Here is a 24,690-nt window from a genome sequence, read left to right on the forward strand (position 1 = left end):
CCAAGACGGCATGTCAAGGCCTTCCTTGGACCTGGCATTGAACACTCCCTGTCACCCCCTCAAGGGGCAACAGGACTAGCGATGGAGCCTGAGCGGTTGCTTGCTGCTGAAACACACAGGTTGGTGTTTAAAATAAGGATGTTAACCTGACCCAGAGTTGACCTATCATAATGCCAGTGGAATTCTCAGTGCCAAGAGAAACGAGGACCCAAATATTTAAATCATCAGAGGGTAGAGCAGCTTCCTCCCCCACCCCAGTAGGTGAAGGCAAGGAAACAACATCTCAACAGAGAAAGAAAAAAGAGGAAGGACATTTTAAAATGAAAATTATATTTGAAAGGTAAGAATTCACTGGGCCAGGTACAGTGACTCATACCTGTAATCCCAGCTACTAGCAAGGCTAAGATTCGAAGAATCATGGTTCAAGGCCAGGATTAAAAAGTAAGACGCCATCTCAACAAACAAGCCCAGTGTTATATGCCTGTAATTGCACTTAGTGGGAGGCATGGGTGGGAGGACTGTAGTCCCAGGCTGCCCCAGGCAAAAAGGGACCCTATCTAGAAAAGAACCTATAAACAAAAAATGGGCAGGAGGCATGGTTCAAGTAGCAGAGCGCCTGCCTGGCAAGCCCAGGCCCCTGAGATCAAACCCCAGTACTACCAGAAGAAAAAGCCAGAAAACCCTAGGTAGGGTCTCCCCATCCATCCTGTGGCAGGGCCTGAGAATGACTAGAAAGTTCTGGCACCATATCCTGACTTACAGACTTAGAAAGTGTCCCCTCCATAGTGCCTTATGGCGAGAGAGCAGAGGGAGGAAGCAGCACGGCACAGGTACAAATTCAAAAATCTTAATTTATTGTAGCCTCTCCTCGTCATTGTTCCAGTGCTGAACATTAATAAATACACGTTACAAACCTCCAGTGTCTTAATTGCTCATAAAGTCTTAAGTCATAAAAAATAAGTTTAAAATTTTACCATCTTAATAAAACAACTGTTTTTTGTAACAGTTCTGATCAGATTAAAAACCTCACCTTCAGGGGTGAGATCCACTTAGCAACAGTGAGTGATCCTAGGAAAGTGGCTTGCCTCGAGACCTGAAAATGTAAAATCCCTTTGTGCTCAGAGAGTGTCTCAGTGGCAGCTTGCCATGCCCTCTGACACTGCGCTAACGGTCTGCAGAGGCCTCGTTCCATTCTGAAGCAGTGTGGGGTCTCAGACCATTTCACGTGTCTTTCCCTGGAGCAGTCATTTATGGGCAAAACCGAAAATCCGGTGCGGAAATCTTTGTCTTTTATTTGGTTCCCATCACATCGTGGGGTTTCCCATGTTTGGAAGCAGCTGTGCTGATCACATATCTGGGCACCTTCTTTGAAGAATAAAGGAAATGCAGAAACAAACGTGTCTGAATAATTCCGGGCCCCATTGCGCGGCTCCTTGGGCTACACTGTGCCAGTAGTCCACAGTGGGACAATCAAAATGGTCCTCGGTATGAGTTTCCAAAAAAAGTGGTAGCCATTGAAAAGTGTGGCTGTGGCTTTGTTTCTTTGCACAATTGGCCATTTGAAGCAAAATGATGTAATTGGTGAGACTTGGGGGAGGGACCCCAGCCTGTCTGGAGAGTGCCAGAATCTGAAAGAGCTAGAAAATTGGCAGGAAGGAATGTGACATCCTGGAAGACCTCATGGCTTCAACTGATTTGGGAACGTGAACACTCTGGGATCCCACTGTGGGCAGGAGCAGAGGGACAAAGGAATTCCCCACCTGCAGTACCAGGCTAACTGGGAAAGACTACGGAGGCCTGGAGTGGGCCTGAAACAGGAGTGTGGGGGGGGGGGGTGAACAGTCAGAGAACAACAGGTGTGTAAAACAATGGCTCCACAGCCACACTCCACAGGCCAGCCTGGTCGCTGATGGCCCTGTCCTCAGCTGAGAGCACACACACTCGGAGCACATGTGTGTGTGCTTGGATGCCCATGCTCCCCGACTTTCTGGCCAGAAGCAGTTGCAGGAACTTTAAGAACTTGGTTTTTAACCTCATGGCTCGAGTCCTCCCCACATGGGAGCTGCCAGGACCAGCTGTGTCAACTCATTACAGACTCAAGTACCACTGTTCAGTCTTCCTTGGGCAGATGTAGTAAGAGGTCATTCCGTGGCTCTCCCACTAGTAACCAAGTCCATGCAATGCAGAATATACACAGGCCTTTGTCTTCTCCACAAATACATGAAAGTATTTACACTTGCGGCATAGTAGAGTAGTTCACTTTAAGACGGGTGCTTTAACAAAAGGGTTGGGAGGCTGCTGGGCATTAGTCTGCACGGTATCCCCAAACCCTGGCAAGCCAAGGGGTCCAGCGTGGCAGCTCTCTCACCCTCAAGGCCAGGCTGGCTTCATGGTTCTGGCTGTCTCAGTCTGAGGAACTTGAGGAACAAGCTATGCCGGCCCAGAGTCCACATCTCCTTTGAGAGACATGCCTGTGGCTTTGGCACTTGCACAGGATCTGATGGGTCCTTAGCTCCCACATGGGCCAAGAACGTAGTGTCTGGACTGTCTGGAGCTGCCACTGCAGGGCCCTCACACCTGGGGCTGCCTTTGCCCCATAGGCAGAAGGTGCTCAAGCGCTGCGGTCCAGGGCTTGACAACATGAGGTCTGTGGGGTGACAGGCGTGCCTCACGGTTTCCTGATGGTTCAAATTGAAGTTTCGTTACTGCCTCTGCGTGTGGGAAGAATCATCAGGCAGGTGGAGGGTCAGTGAAGGTGACAGCTGGGTGGGGTCTGAAGTCATGCCAGGGCAGAAACCCCCACTCAGGAGAGGGGATGCCTGGGCACTCCAGGGCCCTGCGGAGAGCTGGTTGTGCCCACCCCAGCAAAGGCCCTGGAGGCCAAAGCTACTTACTCTGAGTCAGAGCCATCCGCCTGGGCACTTCCTGTGCACACATTCATGGCCACCCCGTTGAGGTGCTCCCGGCCTGGCTCCCTACGTGGGGTCTTGATGGTGATGACACAGTCAGGGGCGCGACCATCACCAGAGCACAGAGAAGATGTGCGTGAGGACGTGGGGCTCTGCTCACAGTCAGCCAGCTTCTCCCGCAGCCGGCATTTCAGTGGTTGCTCTGGCAGTGGTGGAGGGTAGGTGACTTTGTTTTTCAGGATGCCTGTGAGGAGAGGGGTGGACACTGTCATGGTCAGTCTAGGCAGATGCTAGTGGTACAGCAGACTTGAGAAGGGCGGTCCTGGGACGAGTGAGCAAGCCTTTCTCGGGATCTGTTCTGCCTTCCCAGTTCTCAAAGTCCACATGGTTGGGCCAGCAGGTACCACTGATTGCCCAGGCTCCCCACAAGACCCCACCCGTCCCCCACCCACTGGACAAGGGCCTGCCCCAGTGGCAGCTTGTCCCTCCTGAGGCACCTTTCCTCTGCTCCGGGGGCTGGTTGCTGAGCACAGCTGCAGGCTTGCCCAGGCCCCCGCTGTCCCAGTCGAGGGGTCGGTCACCACAGTGATTGCCTTGCTCCTGGCGGTGCAGCTCCACGCTGACCTTGGTCTCCACCTTCAGGTGGGGCTCAGTGCCTGCCTCCTCACTGTCGCTCCCAGCCAGGCTCTCATCGGGCCAGCCAGCTGGGACATGGTTGCCCAGAGAGTCCCCTGGGACATAAAAATGACACTCAGTCCAGTCTGCTTACAGGTTTACTCTCCTGGTGGAGAGTGACATTCACTCATGGCTCCTCAACCTACAGATCTGGCAGAGCTGCACTCCAAGATGGAGAAACTGAGGCCCACGGAGGGAAGGCCCTGACACTGGGTACCACTCCCCTGCTGTACCCAACACTGGGAGCCATGCACTGGCTGCACTCTTGGCAGCCTCACCCACCCCTCGTGGTGATCCACAGAGACTCCCAAAACTTCCTGCTTTGCTCAGTAGCTCTTGCCTGAGCTGTCCTGGGTGGCTCCAGTTCTGAGAGACATGTCCTGGCAGGCAGGTAGAGGATACCAGCCACAGTCAGCACCTGGCCTGCTGTGTCCCCACTGCTCACCTTTGGGGGTGCTGTGGACAGGGCCCTGGGCTGGGTCCCACTTGTCCTCGGTCTCTCCACCATCATCCTCACTGTCCGACGAGTGTGAGGAGGCATAGGAGCTGCTCTGCTCATCCAGGGACAACTCACTGTCCGAGTCTGAGTCAGGGCCTGCAGGGGACCAGGGCAGGAAGCTCAGGCTCAGAGGTGCTGACCCTCTGCACATGACAGAACCACAATGCACCCTCAAAGGTGTGTGCTCCAGTGGCAGAGGCTGAGGCAAACAAGAATGGGTCGGGGGCTCTGCACCCACCAAGAAAAACCATACCATGGGGTTTCTTGGAGCTCCTGGGGATGAAAGATGAGTCTGGCTCTCCATGGCCACCGCGTGCCAGCCCAGAGGACACACTGAGCTTCTGGACCCCTTCATCCCTAGAGAGGAGGCAAGTGGGCCTCAGCACTCACTCAGAAGGACAGGTGATAGGCCGCCAGTGTCACAGAGCACCTATTGCATGTGCTGGAAAGGCCACACAGTGCTCTAGAAGATAGCTTAAAACTACCCCATCTGTGTTCTCATCTAACCCAAGGCATGGATGCAACAGCCTCCAGCATGCAGGGTCAGACTCATTAACTCAAATGGCAGGACACATAGCCTGGGCCTTCCCAGCAGGCCAGCCCAGGAGCTGCTGCCATCCCCACCCCAAGATAGCAGTGAGGCACGGTGGCTGACCTGGTGGTGCTGTCCAGAGAAGCGGTGGACTCGCCCAGGGCCGTACGGAGCATGTCAGGCCCCTCACCGTATGTGTTGTTGCAGTTGAGGGAGCGCTGTGGGGAGAGTGGGACGGTTAACGGGGAGCCAAGGCTGCCACGCGCCTGCGCAGAGAATAGCTCTGTCCCCTGGCAGTCCCTGGCCAGCACACACAGGAGGGCCAGCTCAAGCGGGGACCTTCACTGTGAAAAGGAGGGAAAACAGTATGCGCAGGGAAAACTGTAGTCAGGGGACACCATGCTAACTACAGCCAGGGCCTCTGGTTAGGAGGTCCTCACCTGGCCTGGCCTCCATTCTTCCTAAGACCTTAGAACTGGGGCTATAACTGGACAGAGACCCCCATCAAGTCGATTTTGCTTATTTTCCCAGGAGATATTAAGGAGACACATGGCATTCTGTGGCTGGTGCTGAGACATGAAGGCCACAGAGCTCAGGCTGATGTCTGGTCCTCATCATCCCCAAACAACAACACCATGAGCAGTGCTGCCAGCTCCCAGGCCTCCTGAGGGTCCCCAATGCCTCTTACCGTCAGCAGGGTGGCCCTGGTGGTAGCTGAGTCATCCAGGTGTGGCTTCTTCCCAGCCATCACTGCCCTTAGGTGTTTCCGTACCTCCCTGTTGAACACGCAGTGGAACAGGAGGACAAAGAGGCCCTGGAGGGAGGTGAGCGGCAATTCATGGCCGGGTGTGACTTACATAGTCCTAACACTGCCACACTAGGCATCTGGTGGCATCTGGTGGCCCGTCAAGGCATGGAGCTCATTGCCAGGACATCCTGGCTAGTGCAGCCAGGAGACGCCCAATGCCCACACCAAGCCTCCCCGCCCCGCAATCAAGGGCTGCTGCTTTCTCAGGCACAGGAGTCTCAGAAACCGACGCGTAGGCAGGGCAGCAGCTCATCGAGGGTAGTGAGATCCCCGTCTCAGGCCACAGCCTCCTGGGCCATCCAGAGTTCCCAATAAGGTGTCATAAAGTCAGGTGGCAGTCCCTGGCCCTTCCTGGGGACACAAGTGGGATTTGGGCTGGCCTGCAGTGGCAGGAGGAAGGAATGAGCCCTATCCTGACTGAGCCATGGCTGTGTCCTGACAGACACAGGAGGACCCCAGGACAGGGTCTGGAAGACTTGGAACAGAGACAGCTGGGGACCTCAGGCTTCCTTCTCTGCTGGTGAGGCTTTGCCCTTAGCTTTTGTGCATCATGGCTACCTGAGGACAATGGCACTGCTGGTCCTTTGGGGTTGGCTCAAGCAAGGGCCCCACCGGGTGACCCTGCCCAACACCTACCTGTAAGCAGCTGAAGGCTGCAAAGAGGTAGTGAAAGCTCAGTGTGTCGCTGTTCACAGCCAGAAGCCCCAGCAGCCAGGTAGCACTAACGAGCAGCAGCAGAACAAAGGCAGTCCTCAGCAGGGAGCTGTGGAACAATGGTGTGAGTCTCCCTTGGACTATCCATCCATATGTGTGTCTGTTCATCCACCCAGTCATCAGTCCTGCCCATCCATGCACCTTCTTATCCACCCAGCCTCCCACCCACCCATCCATTCACCTGCACCTGCCCATCCACCCACATCCCTCCCTCCCCCAGACCCTTCCTAAGTTCCTTCATGAGCCAGGCCCTGCCTCCTACCAGGAACAAGGGAGACAGAGCTTATGCTAGGGGGGATGGTGGTAGAAGGGGGCAATCAATGAAAATGAAAATGAATGGGAAAGTACAAGCCAAGACAACTTAACACAGGCCACTGCCCCCAGCATTCCCGCATGTGACACAGGTGGGACCTGCCCTGATGTCTGGCGCGTAAGGCTGCACTAGCTTTTGTGCAATGTGAAAATTGTGTAAATGCAAGGAGTGGTACAGAAGAAGTGGTCAAGGCCTCTGTGTATGTGGATGTGTTAAGTCCTGCGCTGCCCTTCGCTAGCTGTGTGACCCAGGCAAGTGACTTCCCCACTCCTTGCCTCTCTCCCCCATGGTAAAAGTGGATGACAACAGTAACCTCCCCTCACAGGTCACAGGACTGAGTGCATCCCTGTGACACCTCCCCCCACAGGACTGAGTGCATCCCTGTGACTGAATGTCAGGAAAGGAGCTGGAGACAGGAGGATGAGCTCAGGCAGAAAGCTGCTGTCTCCACTGGCCCCGCCTCTGCCTACCCCCTCTCTCTCCCACCCTACTCCCCGGCACCTTCCTGCTGCCCCGAGAACTCCTCCTGTGCACCATCCCTTCACCCAACCCCTGGCTTGGCCTCATCTCCCCTCAAGCAGGTTACCAGGCCCTGGCCACCCAACAGATGCCCCTTTGTCATCCTTTCCTGCTCCTTGCAACTCTGGATACTGTGCTGAGGCCTACTACCACCTGGCCTGCTCCTCGGGGGGCTTCACGGGTCCCCTCTAATCCCCTAGCCCTAAACCCTTGGAAATTCCCTCTGCACTGACTCCCGTTTTTCTCAGGCTACACCCTCTTGACAGGGGTTTCTTCCACTACAGGGGCCCCAGCATTTCTGTTACCACCAACCAGAATGTTCTATTCCCTGCTCCCACCCATCGGCCCCCCACCCTGCTGTTTCTAGGCTCCTCAACATTGATGACATGTCTGACCCTAACATGGGACCATCTCTTACTGTGCCCCCTTCCTCCATCCAGTTACTATAGCCCCAGCCCGTCCCAGGGACCAGGAGCCACTATTTGCATCCCTCCTGCTCAGCTAACCCACCTCCAAGTCCTGTAGCTCCACTGTGGGGAGCATCTCAAGTCCAGTGCTTGCCCCATCTCCTGGCTGTGCTGCCCCCTGGTGAGTGAGTGGCCAAGGGTCTGAGCAATGGGCACTTTCACAAGGTCCTGCCCAGTATGCACACTGAACATTCAGTGGACTCTGGGCCCACGTAACAGGTCTTACCCCACCAGTCAGTTTCACCCCCAACTTACACAACCCCTTTTCTTTCATAATAATGGTGCTTTCTTTGGCAGGAAACCTTTGCAGACAGGACAAAAATGACTGTATTGATCTGGAAAAAAAAAACAAAAACAGAGTCAGGTGGCCGACTCTTTTGTCTGTGCAAGACAAATGCTTCAGTGGATTTGCATCCTCATCTTAGGACGCGGCTGGATGAGAGGCCTCCGCCTCAGGCGTGCTGGGTGAGGCTATCCCGTGGCCAGGCTGCAGCCTGCCTGTCGTGGACCTTCCAGGGGGTGGGAGGACGGTGTCTCTCAGTGGACAGGAAACATAACCTGTACCTGTGGATCTGAGGATACCCTTCCTGCCCACCCTGGCTACTGAGAGAAGTCGGTGACCTCAGCCACCCACCCTTGGGGCTCCTTGTCCCCACAGGGCAAGCTTGCAAAGGTCCCAGCACTCACGATTATAACCGCTCCGATGGGTCCAGCAAAGCTCCAGATCAGCGTGTCATGAAGGGACAGCCAGCAGAAGTCGGGGTTCCCATAGCCCTGGGGGTCCAGTCCAACCGCCAGTCCTGGATACATCAGGAAGGTAGAGAAAAGTGAGGGCCACAAAGCCTAGTGGCCACCCATGAGACCCAGTATCACCCCCCACCTGGGAGGGAAGAACAGGAACCCTGAGAGAAAGACCTAGCTGTGACAAAGGCCCAGGGAGCCCATCCAGGGCCCCTCTGAACAAAGCCTCTCAAGGTAAATCATAGGCCATGACCCCAACTCGGGCAGATCTGCCCCAGGCCCTGAGGCCAGGGGTCTGAGGGAGACCAGAGACAAGAGAGTTGTAATGAAAGAGCCAGGAAAGTAGTCTCACTGGGGAGGGCCCTGTGGCCAGCCTGCAGAGGCCAACCCAAGGTGCAAGGGAGGAAGGCCCTGAGACAGCTGGAGGCATAGCGTCACCCATGGGGCTGTGGTAGGCAGATCTATGCACACACCACGTACACACACACGCACACACCCATATACCAAAACGATGCATACGCAAGTGCACACACACCACATACAGGCACTCCCACCCCCACCATGGCTTCACATTTGGGAGTGTTATGCACATGGAGTCCCCATGTCACCTAGGCACAGCCATCTTTCTAACAACTGGTGCTAAGTTGAGTGAGGACTGCCTGTTCACACAGCACCACCAGGACAAAGTTTAGGGGACCATCTTCAAAGGAAACCTTGTTTAGGAGGGATAAGCAGGTGTGCCCTGGTGGCTCAGGTGTGCCCTGGTGGCTTCTAAGACTCCAGACCCAGCCTGGATCGTTCCACACCCTCTCCACCGTTCTCCTTACTTAAATCTTAGAAAGGTCACTCCCCTGTTCCTAAACCCTCTAATGACCACCCACTGCCCTCGGGAGACAGACCTGGATTCTTCCATGACTTGGGAGGCTGCAGCCCATATGGCTCTCTGATACCGTGTCCTGGGCTCGGGTCAGTCCTCAGCCAGCCATATTCTTTGTTGTGGTCTCGCATGTGCTGCCACACCTCCAGCCCTAACACAAGTGGCCCTTCCTCAGAAGCCATCTGCCTCGAGAGTACCTTCGTATGTCTGCTCTCTACACCCCCTTCAGTGAAGGGTCTGCGTATGAACCCAGAGTTGGGTGGGTTGTTACTAAGTGCCCCGTTGACCTGGAGGGGTGACTCCCCAAGGACAGAGGCTCTGCAGTCCTCTCACTGCTGTGACCCCAGGCCAAGCATTGAGCCTGGCATAAAGGAGGCACTCAACTGATGGGTGGATGAATGAATGAAAGAATGAACAAATACACCCCTGGTCCTGGGAGGTACGTGGACAACCAAGACTTACAGGGGCCGAGGCAGCCTGAGAGAATTTGCCCAGGGGTGGGGCTCGGGATGGCCACAAAAGTGCTGAGACCCTGCAGCCCCAGACAGCCTGACGAGGCAGCTGCAATTGACCAACAATATCTGCCTGAGGATCCTTGGGAATCATCTCACGATCCTTTAACAAAGTCTGTTTTTAAAGCAAGTTAGAAATGCGAAATATCTGGATTTGGATTCCAAAACCCTCTCAGGAGGCAGTGGCACTTCACATGTGTGATGTGACAGAGGCTGGGGTCAGGGGGCGGGGAGGACAGAACCCTTCTGTCTGAGGCCCCGGGATGTTTGCATCGTGGAGCTAAAACGCCACTTCCTAGAACACATTTCTCATCTGAAAATTCTTTGATGATGACAACTAATCTGAGCAGACATTGCCTCAGTGAAGGAGGAGGAGGAGGAGGCACACCTGCACCTGCCCTGTGGGCCACCCAGGATTGCAAATGTCCCTCAAGGTCTCTTGAAATGGAGGCACAAGTCACATTCAGAACTCCCTGGGCCCTTGGAGGCTCCTGGGTGGGAACACAAGAGGGTCAAGGAGGCTGGGAGACCTGTCACTGCTACTGAGGATACCCAGTGGCAGCAACTCCCCTCTCTAGACTGTGTCCACATCACTGGGACCCCAGGGACTAGCTGGATGGGTGAATTTTCTTTAATAGGAAGCAAACAGTGACTTTCTGATACTTAATAAAGAGCGTGCTGAGTAAGCACTGCTGTTGTATTCATTGAGCTACCTATCTATCCATTCATCCATCCATCCATCCATCCACCCACCCACCCATCCATCCATCCATCCATCCACCTATCCACCCAACCATCCATTTATCCATCCGTCCACCCATCCATCCTTCCATCCATCCACCCATCCATCCATCCACCCATCCATCCTTCCATCCATCCACCCATCCACCCATCCATCCATCCATCCATCCAATTATCCACCATCCACCCACCCACCCATCCACCCACCCATCCATCCACCCATCCACCCATCCATCCATCCACCCATTCACCTACCCATCCATCCACCCACCCATCCACCCACCTATCCATCCATCCACCCATCCATCCATCCACCCACCCATCCATTTATACACCCATCCACCCATCCATCCATCCATCCACTCATCCATCCATCCATCCATCCATCCATCCAACTATCCATTCATCCATCCACCCACCCATCCACCCACCCATCCATCCATCCACCTATCCACCCATCCATCCATTTATCCATCCATCCACCCATCCATCCTTCCATCCATCCACCCATCCACCCATCCATCCATCCAATTATCCACCATCCACCCACCCACCCATCCACCCACCCATCCATCCACCCATCCATCCATCCACCTAGCCACCCATCCATCCATTTATCCATCCATCCACCCATCCATCCACCCATCCATCCATCCACCCATTCACCTACCCATCCATCCACCCACCCATCCACCCACCTATCCATCCATCCATCCACCCATCCATCCATCCACCCACCCATCCATTTATCCACCCATCCACCCATCCATCCATCCATCCACTCATCCATCCGTCCATCCATCCATCCATCCAATTATCCATTCATACATCCACCCACCCACCCATCCATCCATCCATCCACCCATCCATCCATCCACCCACCCATCCATCCACCCATCTATCCATTTATCCATCCACCCATCACTCACCCATCTATCCATCCATCCATCCACTGCCGCCTCAATCTGTTCATCACCCATCCATCTACCCACCTGCTCGCTCACCCTTTGACCCGCCCATCCATTTATCCGTTCATCCACTAATTTATCATTTGACCCATCCTTCCATCCATCCACTCACCCATCCATCCATCTGCTCACCTACTGACCCATCAACCTTCTGTCTATTCATCCACTCACTTGCCCATCCATTGACCCATCCTTCATCCACTTCCTCATGTTCATCCATCCATCCATCCGATCACCCACTGACCTACCCTTCCATTTATCCATCCATCCACTTACCTGTCTATTGACCCAGTCTTCGGTTCATCCACCCATCTACCCATCCACCACCTAACCAATCCTCTCACTCACTCATCCCCTCCCCATCCAGTGACAGACAAGGAACTTTGTTCTGTTAGGTGGTACAGAAAGAACCCTGAACAGTCCTTGGCTCAGCTCTTGAGGAGCTTGCACCTGACCAGAGACACATCTCCCAGGTGGGCACTGAGCGACTGCCCTTGTGTATACAGATAAACATGCAGGGCTGGGAGAGAAAGGACAGGTAGCCCTTCCTGCCTGCATGGAGGGTCACTGGTTCCAGCAATGACATGTGGATCCCCACTAAGCAGTGGTTGGTTACGAATCTGTATCTGCCACCGTGACAGGACTGCTCTGTGCATCCTCACCTGTGACGATGGCCGGGATGCCCCAGCCCACGACATAGTAGAACCTCATGGGTCCCGTGTCAATGTTGCGCACCTCGGTCAGCATTCGGTAGACGTGCAGGTTCTCTACCAGGGTCCAGGCGAAGGCGCTCATGTAGACGTAGTGCAGGAGGATGGCAACTACTGTGCAGAGGAACTGCGCAGAGAGGGGCTGGGCTCAGCGAGCAGCCCAAAGAGGCGGGGGACACTGCACAGGGACTGCAGAGGGGCCTAGGCTCAGTGGGAGACTCCTCTGAGGCGGGAGCCGTTTGGAGCCACTCGGCAATGTACGGGCCTCTAGGTCCATGAGTGATGATCAAGCTCCTGGTTCTCTGTCTCATTCACCAGGGACTGCAGCGTCTCAGGTGCCCACTGTGGATGGGAGAGGAAGGCACCTGGCAGCCATGCCCAAGGTGCCCTTCCTCAGCCCGGATCACTGTCACTGCCACCAGTGAGTGGCACTCAGGGACAAGGGGTAGGCAGAGCATCTAGTTTTTTTGAGGAGCTAGAAATACATATTTTTGTGAGGCACAAATTTTTTAAATGTTGGGATTAGATTCAAAGTTTTAAAAACACTGTGGAGCTGGGGCTGCTCAGGCTGGGTTCTTGGCTAGTGTCACCCACTGCTGACCCCACATGGTCTCTACTGCCCGGGGGGAGGCCACTGAGAAGGGGGGAGGCCACTGAGAAGGGGAGAGGCCACTGGGGGGGGAGGCCACTGAGAAGTGGGGAGGCCACTGAGAAGGGGGGGAGGCCACTGGGGGGGGAGGCCACTGAGACGGGGGGAGGCCACTGAGAAAGGGGGAGGCCACTGAGAAGGGGAGAGGCCACTGAGAGGGGGGAGGCCACTGAGAAGGGGAGAGGCCACTGAGGAGGGGAGGCCACTGAGAAATGGGGAGGCCACTGAGGGGGGGGAGGCCACTGAGAAGGGGAGAGGCCACTGAGAAACGGGGAGGCCACTGAGAAGGGGGGAGGTGCTTTGATGCAGACCTCCCCGTCCAGTAGGGACTTTCTGCTGAAACAGAAACAGGGATGAGTGTCACACCACTCCACCTATCTGTCCTCAACTGGGTGGGGTAAGCATCTGGCCAGTGGCCAAGAGAAAATCAACATCCACAGGGTGGCTGAGGGATAGCCTGCCTCCCCTCGGGGCAGTGAGCCAGCTGGGTGGGGAGGGGCCAGGGACACCGGGCTCCTGAGGTGAGAGATTAAAGAAAGACCCTGGCCCCCACTGTGGGCCCACTCACAACTAAGCCCCAGTTCAGTCCCATCCCCCAGCTGAGTCCCTGACCACAACCACAACTTAGCCTCGTTCTGGTCACACCCACTGACCATGCCCAATGTAGCCCCACTCCAGGCCACACCCTCGGTTTAACTCCATCCCTGGATACATCCCTGGAGCCCATCCTCTAACCATACCCACAATTTAGCCTCACCTCTGGCTACACCCTCAGTTAAGCCCCATATCCCTGGCCAAAGCCACAGTTGGGCCCCACTGTGGCACACACAGTCCAGCGCTCTGCAGCCTCCCATTAGCCCAGCTTCCTGGGGGTCTCCAAGGAGACCTGGGCCTCAACAAACACTGGATGCAGGTATGGTCAGGCCACTGCACCCTGAGGGAGGTCAACAGAGCACAGGCTGGAGGGTACCACAACAGTGACCACCTGCTTCCAGGTCAGCCTGCACCGGCCAGATGCTCTCCAGAAATAAAACCCCGGAAGTATGGGAGCAAGCCATTTTAGCAATAACATTTGCCAAATCCATCACAAAATCAGGAACCAAAGCAGAAGGAAAGCAACCTTCTGTTATGGCTGGAGACAGGCCCTTTGCTTGCATCAGGAAACCACTTGCAAGGGCAAGTCCAGGCTGGAGGAACCCACACCACACACCTCAGTTTCCCAAGATAAAAGCACAGTGGCTTAAGAAAAGGAAGAGGGTGAGAAGGTTGGCTGCTGTGTTGCTTTAAGTAATACAAAAAGTAAACTCACAAAACCACTGCTAGAAATACGATCTTTTCAGTTTGGAGGGGTCATACACGCACACTTCTGCACTAAACGTGCTGCCTTTCCCAGAGGCAGAACAAAGACACATAATAAATACATAATCAATCATTTCAGCCTGCCAGGGTTCTGGGAAATGAAAAACCTCGCCCAGAGACAGGATTGTGAGTTTAGAAAAAAACCCATAAAAGCCAGGCACTGTGCCAAGCCCCTGGAACTCTGCACACTGGCTTCCTCTTCACCTCCTGGGGTGCTCACCAGTGCGTGGCTGCCCAGAAAGTTCTCCTCCATGAGTCAGAAATGAGGCGGGATGGCCCCCGGGCATTTCACACCAGGTATTTGGTTGCAAGGAGTGGCCTGCCTGTCAACTCTGCTTTCTCTCTTCAGATCACTCAGAAGCAGCTTGAAGGATCTTAAACAAATCTCACAGCACTTCACCTGAGAGCCTTCTCTGTCCAATGCACAAGGAACATGCCGATGGGAGAGGGTGGGTGGGGAGCCAGCTGCACTGTCACCTAAGTGCCAGAAACTCCCCCACAGCCCAGGCCAGCTCTGCACCTGGCCTTGGGGATCACTGAGGCAGCTGGGAGGTTTGGTCTTGGCTCATCTGACAGACCTATGGGCCTGTCCTCTGTGTTCCACACCTAGTGCTTCCCATGGCCATGCTGGGAAGCCACAAGTTCAGTAGTGGGAACAGCTCAAGGTCTGCTGGGACGCACTGCCCAGAAGGCAACAGTGCCCACCCTCCCCCTGTGAGGGGTTTGCCACCCACAGAAGGGTCTTGAGGGGACCCACTGCTTGTGATAAGCAAGGAGGAGGAGCTGAAGTCTGAACTTGACCCTGACCAGCTAGTCAAAAACTTTCTTCCTCTCATCTTTCTTCTTTTATTCCATGTCTTTCCTCAGAGTCTGTCCATGTCCAGGCTTTGGGCTTTGTGGCCCTCCAATGGGTACATCCAGCTGCACCCAGACTCTGCCACTCTGTCTGAGTTCTCATCACGATTGCTGGCAGTCGCACCTGCTCATTCCTCTCAATTACCTTCCCTGGAGCCCTTAAAATCACCCCAACACCTCCTTCCTCTACTACCCTTCTCCTCCAGCTTGTTGTCCTGGCCTCTGTTCTAGGCCTCAACTCACTACTGGGCCTAGGAGGAGCACACCATCCAGGCTGCTTTGCTGGCCCCTGCTCCACCCTCCCACCCACCATCCATCTGTCCCTAGGCTCCCCCTTCTAAAACAAAGGCTCTCCAGGTGCCACACTGCCTGCAAACAAAAGATGGGACTCCTTGGCACCATCTCCAGACAACTGGATCTCCAATCTGCCTCCACCCCTTATCTTGAACCACTGGGAGTAACTGGGTGGTCCCACTCGGCCCTGTCCTGACTAGACACAGCTCCCGACCTGCCGGTGCAGGGAAGCTTGTTAAATTCAGGTCTTTGGTAGCTTTAATGGATCAGCCCTCTGTATTTGAGGGTTTGTATCTAAAATATTGTATATCCAAAGTATTGCATATTCAGTGCAGTACTCTGTACTGATTTTTTTTTTTTTGCCAATATTCCCTAAACAATACAGTGTAACAACTACTCAACTTGTATTGCATTGCATTGGATAGTGTAATTAATCTGGAGATGAGGCAGAGGTTATACACAAAGACGACCTCATCTTGTACTATGTATTATGCTACTCACATAAGAGACTGGAGCCTCCTCCAGTTTTGGTACCCACGGGGGTCCTGGGACAATCCCCAGTGCATATGGAGGAATGGCTGCAGGGCTGCAATAGCAAGGACAAGATGACAGCTTCAGCAACAGCTGTGGGGACAATGCTTGTAAAGGCCACCACCTCAGACAAGATGTTGCTGAGAGTGTGATGGGGTCTAGGTCAGGTACCTTTGAACTTCTGGAGTCACTCTGTATGAGGGAGTGAGGATCAGCTTGCTTCACACCTTTCACTGTTCAGCCATGGGCACATGAAACAGCACACAGAGTTCCCTGCAGCAGGTCTGCCCTCGGAGCAGGCTGGTTTTGGCTCTAACCTCTCAGCAGATAAAGGTCTGCCCAGGGGCTGTTCCTTGGGATTCACAGAAAGGTGGCACCAAGGACCAGGTTCCTATCTCATCCCAGCTCTGCCACCTCCACCTGAGCGGCCTCCACTCTACTGAGCCGGACTTCCTTGAGCAGGGCTTCCCTGACCGTCAAGAAGCCACAGTCCATCTCCCGGCTCTTGTCAGGAGTAAAAGGAGGGAACCCGCGTGTACAGCCTCAGCTGGGTCCCCGCAGTGGACATAGTGCTCTAAGGCTGCCCTTCCCCCACAACTCCCAGTCATTGCACTGGGACCTTATATTTCGAAAATGCCACTTGTAAATATGGAAAGTCACTTGCAACCAGTTATCTTGGCCTGTGCTTTTCTCTTCCATCCTGTCGTCATGAACAATGACATGTCATTGTCATAGCTGTTGTCAGCAGCATCCCAGATCTGATCCCTTCTCAATTCTTTGGGACCTTGGGCCTCGCCCTCTGCCTATCCCAACCTCTTATATTCTGCACCTTTCTCTCCTTCTTGGGCTCCTTCATCTCCATATGATGCCTGCCACCTGCCACAATCGTGGGCCGCCTGTGACAGCTGCTGGTCCAGCGCCCCCTAGCTGCAGCCAGCGCCTCATCTCTGTCCTCCCACAGCCAGACTTGGCTCGCCATCCCTCCCAGGGCTGCCCCCCATGGCCCTCCACTGCTCTGTAAACAACACTTCAATACTGGTATCTCCAACAGCAGCAGCTGCCTTGTAAACTCCCTACTTGTTTCTCAGGATTGTCTGTAGATTTCGATTTTTCTGTGATTCACGGCATCGCCCATGGAACCCAGCTAGCTCCTTACACGAGTGTGTAACACACAGCACGAGACGGCGTGTTTGCACACAGCCTATGCAGTCACCGCTGGGTTATAATAGCCGGTGCAACACAAGTTCTACGCGAGTAGCTGTTTCTCCCCCCCATGCTTTTAATTTCCTTCTCCCACCCTGGCGAGGCTCTCCAGCCCCGCAGTGAATGTGGTGAGGCTGCGATACCTCCCGCAGCTGCCAGCTATGGGGTCTCTAGAGCCCCTCCAATAGATGAAAGAGTTCCCCCATTCCTAGTTTGTTCAAAGGTTCCCTCCTTTTCTTTCTAATCATGAATGGCTGTAAAATTTATCACAAATTTTTTTCTGCATTGAGAAAAATAGTATTTTTTCCTTAAGTGTAGTAGTGAGGTGACATTTATGACGCTAAATGACCCTTGCTTACACTCCTAAGATTAACACGGCCTGGGCATGATTATTTAAGCTCCAATGTAAACTCTTCAGTGGCCCTGGGGGCAATTCGAGCTCTCTATGTCATAGATCGGTGTCAAGAAAATGGTTGTATTTCCGAGATGGTGTCCATCTCATCTAAGTTTCAGCTGCGTCAGCCTAAAGTTGTCCAGGCTTCATTATTCAATTATTCAATATTCATCATTCTTCAATATTCATTATTTATGCCTTTATTTTTTTCCTCAATGGACTCACTGGAGATTTATCCTTTCTTTTTGGGGGTGCTGGGGATTGAGCTCGGGGCCTTTTGCTTGGTAGGCAGGCACTACCACTTGAGCCACGCCCTCAACCCTTCTCTTGTTATTTTGTTTTGAGACAGGGTCTTGCTAACTTTGCTGGGCAAGCCTCAAACAAGATCTTCCTGCCTCCGCCTCCCAAGCAGGTGAGATTGTAGATGTGTACCACTATGCCTGTCTGAGATATGAAATAACAGCTAATGGCTTTATTTATCTTCTCCTACGCCTTTATTTTCTATTTGATTTATTTCTACTTTATCCTCTCTTTTCTTCTTCCTCTGAGTTTTGTTCTTTTGCTACAAGTCAACTTAGACACTTAGCTCACTAGCTTTCAGCCTCCCTTCTTTTTGCTAATATCAGCAATCTGACTATAATCCCCTCTAAGTTCTGCTTTTATGACACCCTGCAAGTTCTGATTAATAGTTCCATTAAAATTTTATTACGATCTTAGCCATCTCCCTTGAATTTTTGAAATGAACTTGTATCTTTCATAGGTATATTCTGAGTTCATCTTCTAGGTACCTAAACATTTAGATGGCTCTGTCCCCCCAGTGACGGTCCTCTCCTTCATACAGCTGTCCCCTCCCTGCTGGTATGATGGGGTTCCCTCCCTCCAGCTGCTTTAGGTTGATGACCACATAGACCCCTGGCTTGGCTCTCGCTGGTATTTATCTGTCACATTCCTGTCTTTACACCTCTTGGGCTGTCAGTAACCGACTGGACAATTCTGGCGTTGTATTCAGTGGTAAGTCCCACTGCTCACCTTGGCCGGACAGCGCCCATGGTACGTGTCTAGACAGCCTTGCTGGTAAAAACAGAGGGAGCTCGCCAGCTGCAGGCCCAGCTGTGGGGGGCACAGGCAAGGCTTCTCCCTGTGTTCCCTCACCCACAATCTGCCACCTTGCATGTTTCAGGTCTCCATGTTCCAGTACTGCAAACTCAGAAAGCTCTGAACCCTGGACGAGACACTGCCCAACCCTCAGCATGGGTGCATCCAACCCCTCAGGAACACCCAGCTGTGGAAGCACCAGCTTCAGGATGGGGAACTCCCCCCCTGCTGTGTCCCAGGTCAAGAGCTCAACATAAGTACTTATTTAAGGCTACCCACTGAGAGTGCAAATGGTGACTGTGGGTATAGGGTTCAACGTCCTAAGGCCCTGTGCTCTTGGGCAGTTAAAGGTCACATCTTGGTCAGCTCTTCCCAAAGGCAAGTTCAGAATGACCCCCTCACCTTCTGCCAGAGAGGTAGGGGGTGAAGGGCCTGGGACCCTACTCCCACTGACAGCCATGTAAGATCCTTCAAGGCATCTGTGAGTGGAGGTGTGGTGGTGGGGACAGCAGCCAGGGTGCTCAGAGTGGTTTCCACAGCACGGGGCAGGTGTTAACATGGCTGAGCATTCAGCACTGTTGTATTATTTTGGGAGGTTAAAATTCAAGACAGTCCCCATTTCACCCTGAAAAGGCCAGTCGTCCTCAGTGGTAACAAGCTTGCACACAGGAGAGGGCACCGGCTGGCAGGTATGATGAAGGTGTGGCTCCCACCTGCTTCATCAGTTTAGATCTGTGCTGTCCCTCCCCAAGGACCTGGTCCCCAGGTCAGAAGTCAGAGGCTAAAAGAGGGAATGAGGGGCCTTGGAAAGGGTGGCCGATCATCACTGTTGGTCCAGAAAAACCTACTGGCTTTACCTATGTGGCCAAACACCCCATGAGCTTCCACCATACTCCATGAGCTTCCAGGATCCTCCCATGAGCTTCTGGGATACCCTATGACCTTCCCCAACAGCCCAACAAGCTCTAGTGATATCTGGACGTCATGCAACGCCTTTAAGCCCACGTGAAAGCCCCATATTTAATCAGGTCAAGCAAAAGCTCCCCCATCTTTCCTCTCCTCTCTCATCTCCTCCTCACCCCCATTTGCTCTTGCCACTAGCTCCTTTCTCTTCTTCAGAAACCAGCTCTCCACACTGGGGCTGTGCTCCAGGGAAACACAGCTGTCACGGGAAGTAGATGACGGGTGGCTGGGGGGGGTCTGTGTTCTATGGACACTCATTAATAACATACATCACTAGTGTCTTTGGGCCACGGAAACTTGATTACATAGGACTCTGGGATTTAGCAAATGATTGTGATTTCTTGTGATATCAATAGTGTCTACATCAAGACAATGAGACCTGAGCTACCTGGAGCCACTGGCCCTTCCAATGTGGTCTCATGGGGGCCCTGGGAGGGAGTGTCTCACGAGGGCATAAACCCACAGCTTGGTCCAAAGAGCCCAGATTTCTGTGGGATTCCCTGCCACACTTGAACTTCAGGAGCAGGGAACAGTCTCCTCCCACACCCTCTCCTAGGCAAGTGGTGGGGTGTCCTTCCTTCCAGGAAGACTGAAAGACACAGCCATATGACAGCATGTGGGACACCCAGGGCCAGAGCAAGGAAAACAGGCCTCACCGGGTTCTCTGTGCGGTTGATCCCGACCACGAAGATCAGCTGGGAGAAGAACAGCGCTCCAGTGAGGTTCTTGTGAATGCAGTGCAGGTTGGAGCGCAGTGTCCGGACCAGGGTGAGCAGGATGAAGGCCACCAGGAGGGATGCCAGGGACAGGGACACGGTGGTGTAGGTGACGATCTTCAGGGGCAGGACCTCCCCATGCTGTGGGTGGGTTGGTTAAAGACAGGAGGTGAGGGCCTGACTCTGATCAAGTTTTTGAATAACAGAGACAAAAGGCATGATGGATTATTAGATTTTCAGAGACTGGCAGGAACCAGAGTGACTATGCTGTGACCTCAGTCAGGACGGCACAAACCCACACAACCAAATGGACAGTGGGATGATAAACAAGCCCTCCAGGAAGACAGTGGTGATGGCCACATGACAGTGGGGTGGCTTGTGCCACTAACTGTCCTTAAGTTATGTGATGCACATTTTGCCACATTAGAAAAAACAAAGCACACACACATAAATCCTGTGGTCAGGAGCACTGAGCCTTTCTACCCCAAATCCTGAGCTACAGGAGCTCAGGCCTTCCACAGAGCTGGGTGTGTGCGTCCGGCTGCAGAAGCCAGCCAGCCCTCCTGAGTTTTGTAATCCTATCATAAATTCAGTCCTTTGGCTAAAACATTCCTCGTTCTTACGAAGAAAATGGATAGTTTGTAATAATAAAATGTGAGTAATTAACGACCTTTACTGAGCATTTCTTAGGTATCGGGGCTGTCTCAACCCTGCCGTGCGTTATTTCATACGATATTTGGACTGGACCTGGGAGGAAAATATCCACTTTGCCCTCACCTTACACATGAGAAAACGGAGTTCAAGAGCTCGAATACCGTGATCTCTGGGGATTTGGGACCCACATGACATTTCACGTACACCACTGTCTTCCAGCAGGCGCGTCCTTCCTACTGACCCCACCCACGCCCCAGTGCACAGCTTCTGTGACATCTGTGATGACGCCAGGGCCAGGTGCTTGTTTGTCTCTAAGAGTTCACACAGGATTGACTCACATTTTAAAACTTCTGGATCCTTTACCATTCATTTCTTAAGGGCAATGAATTAGTCTTTTTTTTTTAATTATAAAACGTGCATGCGATTTAGCATCTCAGCCAGCAGTAAGCCGTTCACGCTGAGTGAGTCTCCTGTGCCTTGGCAAAGTGTGACCCTGGTCCAGGGCTCAATGTCTTGGGTAATTTGGACGTTTGAGGCACAATCAAATTCTCTAGCACCTACCAGAAGGTGCTGGCTGATGCAGAGCTGTGAGCCATGGGCTGTCCACAGTGGTCCTGGGAAGCCAAAGCGAGGTTGGGCATGTAACCCAGTGCTGATGGCCCTAGAAACTGCTCATCTTGAGGTTCCTTCCGGTGCCCTGGACACTGGGTCCCCTGGGAGCCTGCAGCAGCCCCAGGATCCCTTGCTGGCTGGGCTCTTCAGAGACCTGTTAGCTTTGAGGGGCCCAGGACATGGGAGCCTTTATCTACTCTGACTTCATTTCTTGCACCTCAATTTCAGCATCCTCAGCCTGTGTGTCACCTCCCAACACTACCTGACTTCCTGCCACCAGAGGACCCCAGATTCTGCACCTGCCAGACGAAGCTCACTGATAACTAAGCCCCTCCAGGCCAGGCCCTGGGGCTAGCTGCTTGAAAGTGTCACCTGCCCTGGGAGTGAGGGGTCACAAGGACAGGGACTGCCCCTGGTGGGCTGACGATGACTTCAGTCACACATTTCACAGACAGCCACTTTGTCCCCAGTGATACCACGTGAGCAGTGTCCAAAGCTGATGCTTCCAAGGACCTGCAGAAGCCTAGACCTCTTAACACCAGGGCAGGCACAGCAGGCTGGGATCCTGGGCCACATCCCACCTAGGAGGTGACAGGTAATGACACCCCAGACTTCATCAGTGTCCTACAGAGGCACACCCAGGCTGGCCTCCACAACGGAGGCTGGGATAGGCCCTCTGAGCCTGCTCAGGGTCACACTGCTCTATTACGGTGTCCACAATGGCTGGTCACATCCCCTGGCTGCTTCATTCGCCACAGGTTAAACATTACCCACTATGTCACCAGGGCCCCAACCCTGAGGCCGGTGTGTGGCCTGGCGAGACACCATGTCTTTCTCACGTTCTAAGGGGGTGTCCAGATGGCATCATCTCACCTAACAGACAGAAGGCTAGGGACCCTGCTCTGGGTGGGGGGTGACATGCCAGGAGCTACCACTATAGTCTCAATGTACAACTTGGGCTCTTTGAAAACCCGTTCAACAGAATTTTCTGCAGCCATCCTCACCAATTCCAAGAATACCACTTTTAATCGGTGCAATTTGATTTGTTCAAAGTGCCCAGAAGAAGATGTGGTTTGTCAAGGGGTGGGGTGGGGACTAGGCAAGCTTCCGGTTTCCACAGGGACTGGCCCCTGGGCACGCATGCCAGCAGGGCAGGGTGGCCAGGGGAGCGCCCACCTCACGCCTGGAGATGTCCATGAGCACTGCACAGCTGGTTGAATGGCTGCACTGGCAGGTGATGTGGGTCTGGTTCCTGGACAGGAGCTCGCAGCCTTTGGCCGACCAGCCTCCAGTTCCACCAGTGCTGCAGAGAAGGAGAGGGGAGGGGTGAGCAGTCCCTCCCACATGCAGAGAGCAGTCTTGCGTGGGTGCTCGTGTGTGTTGAGTTTCACGAGCTCACAGCAGCTCCCTCCTGCATCCCTCATGACTTCAGCATTCTCCCTTCCCTTTGTGGCTGGTTGGGGCTGTTGCCAGCACCCTCTTAAGTTCAAGGTTTATGTGTCAAGTAGCAGAAAATCCCAAAGGGCAGCGTCTCATGCTCGCTTTGTGTCTGTGTGCAGCAGCCGAGGCTAAGACAGCAGCTTTGTTCTGCAGCCTTCCTTTGAGTCTCAGTGACTTCAGGAGCACACCTCACCATTACTGCCCACTTTCATCTTAGGTTACACAACGTTTTATGGGAGCTGCCTGGAAGTCAGGGCCCAATTATTATTCCTGTTCCACTGACGGGAAGCCCCAATATAACAAGCTGTGGCCAGGGCCCTGCCCTCCCCGACTCTGGGAAATTCACATAACTTCTCTGATCGTCAGTTTACTCATCTGTAAAGTGGGATGTGATGGTTAATACACTTGCCCAAAGCATTCAGATGTGGGGATAATAAGCAGCAGCACAAAGCAGGGGGCAGATCACTAGTGCCAGAACTAATTGCCAGAATTCAAACAAATGACCAGGGACAGCCAGCCACGCCCAAGAGCCACTGTGCCCCACACGCCAGACGCCAACACCTCCTCACTGTGCAAGGGGCCCCTTTATTCTCTCCTTTGTAAGCCAAGTTTCTATTGTGCTCCAGACACTGCTTGATTGCTCACCAGCCAGCATCTGGAGAGGTCAGAAGCAAGAGTGCTAACACGCTCTCCTGGCTGAGCCCAGCCCTAGAGGGTGGCTCTCTTCACAGTCCAGAGGAATGTGACATGGGGAATGTCACTGTGGCATAGGGACTCCCAGTGCAAGACATCTGGGCCCAGCTTTGGGTATGAGGAGGGGCATTTGGCTCTGGTTCTCTGAAGCTAGGGTAGTGTCCTAGGCATGAGGGGAGATGGCCATGATTTCATGTTCTAGACTGCACCAAGTCTGGCAACAAGAACCATTCTTTTTTTTTTTTTTTTTTTTGTCTTTTCTTTTTTGGTGCTGGGATCAAACCCAAGGCTTTGAGCATGCTAGGCAAGCTACATCCCAGCCCGACAAGGACCATTCTTGCACAAGCCCATTCCACCCTGTTTTCTTCTGCATAAAAGCAGCCAAATGGAGGTAAAAGCGGCTCACTGCAGAGACAGGGCAGCACCACAGCTGAAAGGACGGTGTAAAGACTGCTGTCCTCCAATCGTGGGACAAGTCCCTTTCCATTCAGTCTTCACGTGCACAGGTAGTAAGGAGCTCACTGTGTTCCCAACCACACACAGCTCTTTCACATTGCACACACTGCTGGGCACACTGTGCCTCTGGCTGCTCCCGGGAGCATCTCTGCTGGCTTCAGTCACAGTCCAGATAAACCCTGCTGTGGGCCCGGGAGCCAGCACTGTGCTGCGCTTGGCCTTGTGGGCGAAGCTGAGGTCAGGGACCCGATGTGGAAGTTGTCACTGTCAGTCAAGGGCTCCTGGTCCCAGTCTCTGAATCCCACCTCCCGTGTGTGTCCAAAACTAGCTCTCTCCATGTCAGGCAGAGAAACGGGGCTTGTGCACCACAGGAGTCCTGCAGGCGAGCAGCCGTCCTGCCCTCAGCCTTCCGGAGGAAACCTGTGCATGCGTGAGCATGTCAGTGTGCCCAGATGTGCGTTCTATGTCTTCACCCGTGTGTCTGTGTATGTGTGTGTGTTTGTGTGCATATCTGTGTGCTATGTGGACCTGTGTGCCTGAGGGCCTGCATGTGTGTACATTTATATGCATGTGTGTATGCCTGTGAGTCTCCACGTCTATGTGTGCGTGTGTGCATCCGTGTGTATAACTGATGTCCTCTGTATGTGTGTGCATGCCTGTATGGCTCTGTGTGAACATGTCTCATCCACATGTGCATTTATGTGCCTTGGTGTGCATGTGTCTGTGTGCATATCTGTGTCTGCATGTGTATATGCGAGCTTGTGTGAGTGTCTGCATGTTGGGATGTGTGT

General features: G+C 53.5%; 1 protein-coding gene across 2 annotated transcripts in view; it reads right to left on the reverse strand.

The window, feature by feature from the left end:
* Positions 1 to 831: 831 nt before the first annotated feature.
* Celsr1 (cadherin EGF LAG seven-pass G-type receptor 1) overlaps positions 832 to 24,690 on the reverse strand; it is a 143,168-nt gene continuing 119,309 nt past the window's right edge. Inside the window, exons 23-35 of one of the 2 annotated variants that reach the window (XM_074084709.1) lie at positions 22,487 to 22,613; positions 19,985 to 20,185; positions 11,938 to 12,112; positions 8,124 to 8,236; positions 7,692 to 7,771; positions 6,060 to 6,186; positions 5,304 to 5,429; positions 4,739 to 4,833; positions 4,337 to 4,440; positions 4,030 to 4,179; positions 3,407 to 3,640; positions 2,895 to 3,153; positions 832 to 2,678 (exon numbers count right to left, since the gene is read on the reverse strand). In XM_074084709.1, the coding sequence (XP_073940810.1) occupies positions 2,669 to 2,678; positions 2,895 to 3,153; positions 3,407 to 3,640; positions 4,030 to 4,179; positions 4,337 to 4,440; positions 4,739 to 4,833; positions 5,304 to 5,429; positions 6,060 to 6,186; positions 7,692 to 7,771; positions 8,124 to 8,236; positions 11,938 to 12,112; positions 19,985 to 20,185; positions 22,487 to 22,613 (1,801 nt within the window). In that variant the 3' untranslated portion in view covers positions 832 to 2,668. Of the gene's footprint in view, positions 2,712 to 2,894; positions 3,154 to 3,406; positions 3,641 to 4,029; positions 4,180 to 4,336; positions 4,441 to 4,738; positions 4,834 to 5,303; positions 5,430 to 6,059; positions 6,187 to 7,691; positions 7,772 to 8,123; positions 8,237 to 11,937; positions 12,113 to 19,984; positions 20,186 to 22,486; positions 22,614 to 24,690 lie in introns of both variants that reach the window. The other variant, XM_020184602.2, reaches the window with a different exon arrangement.

Source organism: Castor canadensis, chromosome 8, assembly GCF_047511655.1.
Source record: "Castor canadensis chromosome 8, mCasCan1.hap1v2, whole genome shotgun sequence".
Lineage (NCBI taxonomy): Eukaryota > Metazoa > Chordata > Mammalia > Rodentia > Castoridae > Castor > Castor canadensis.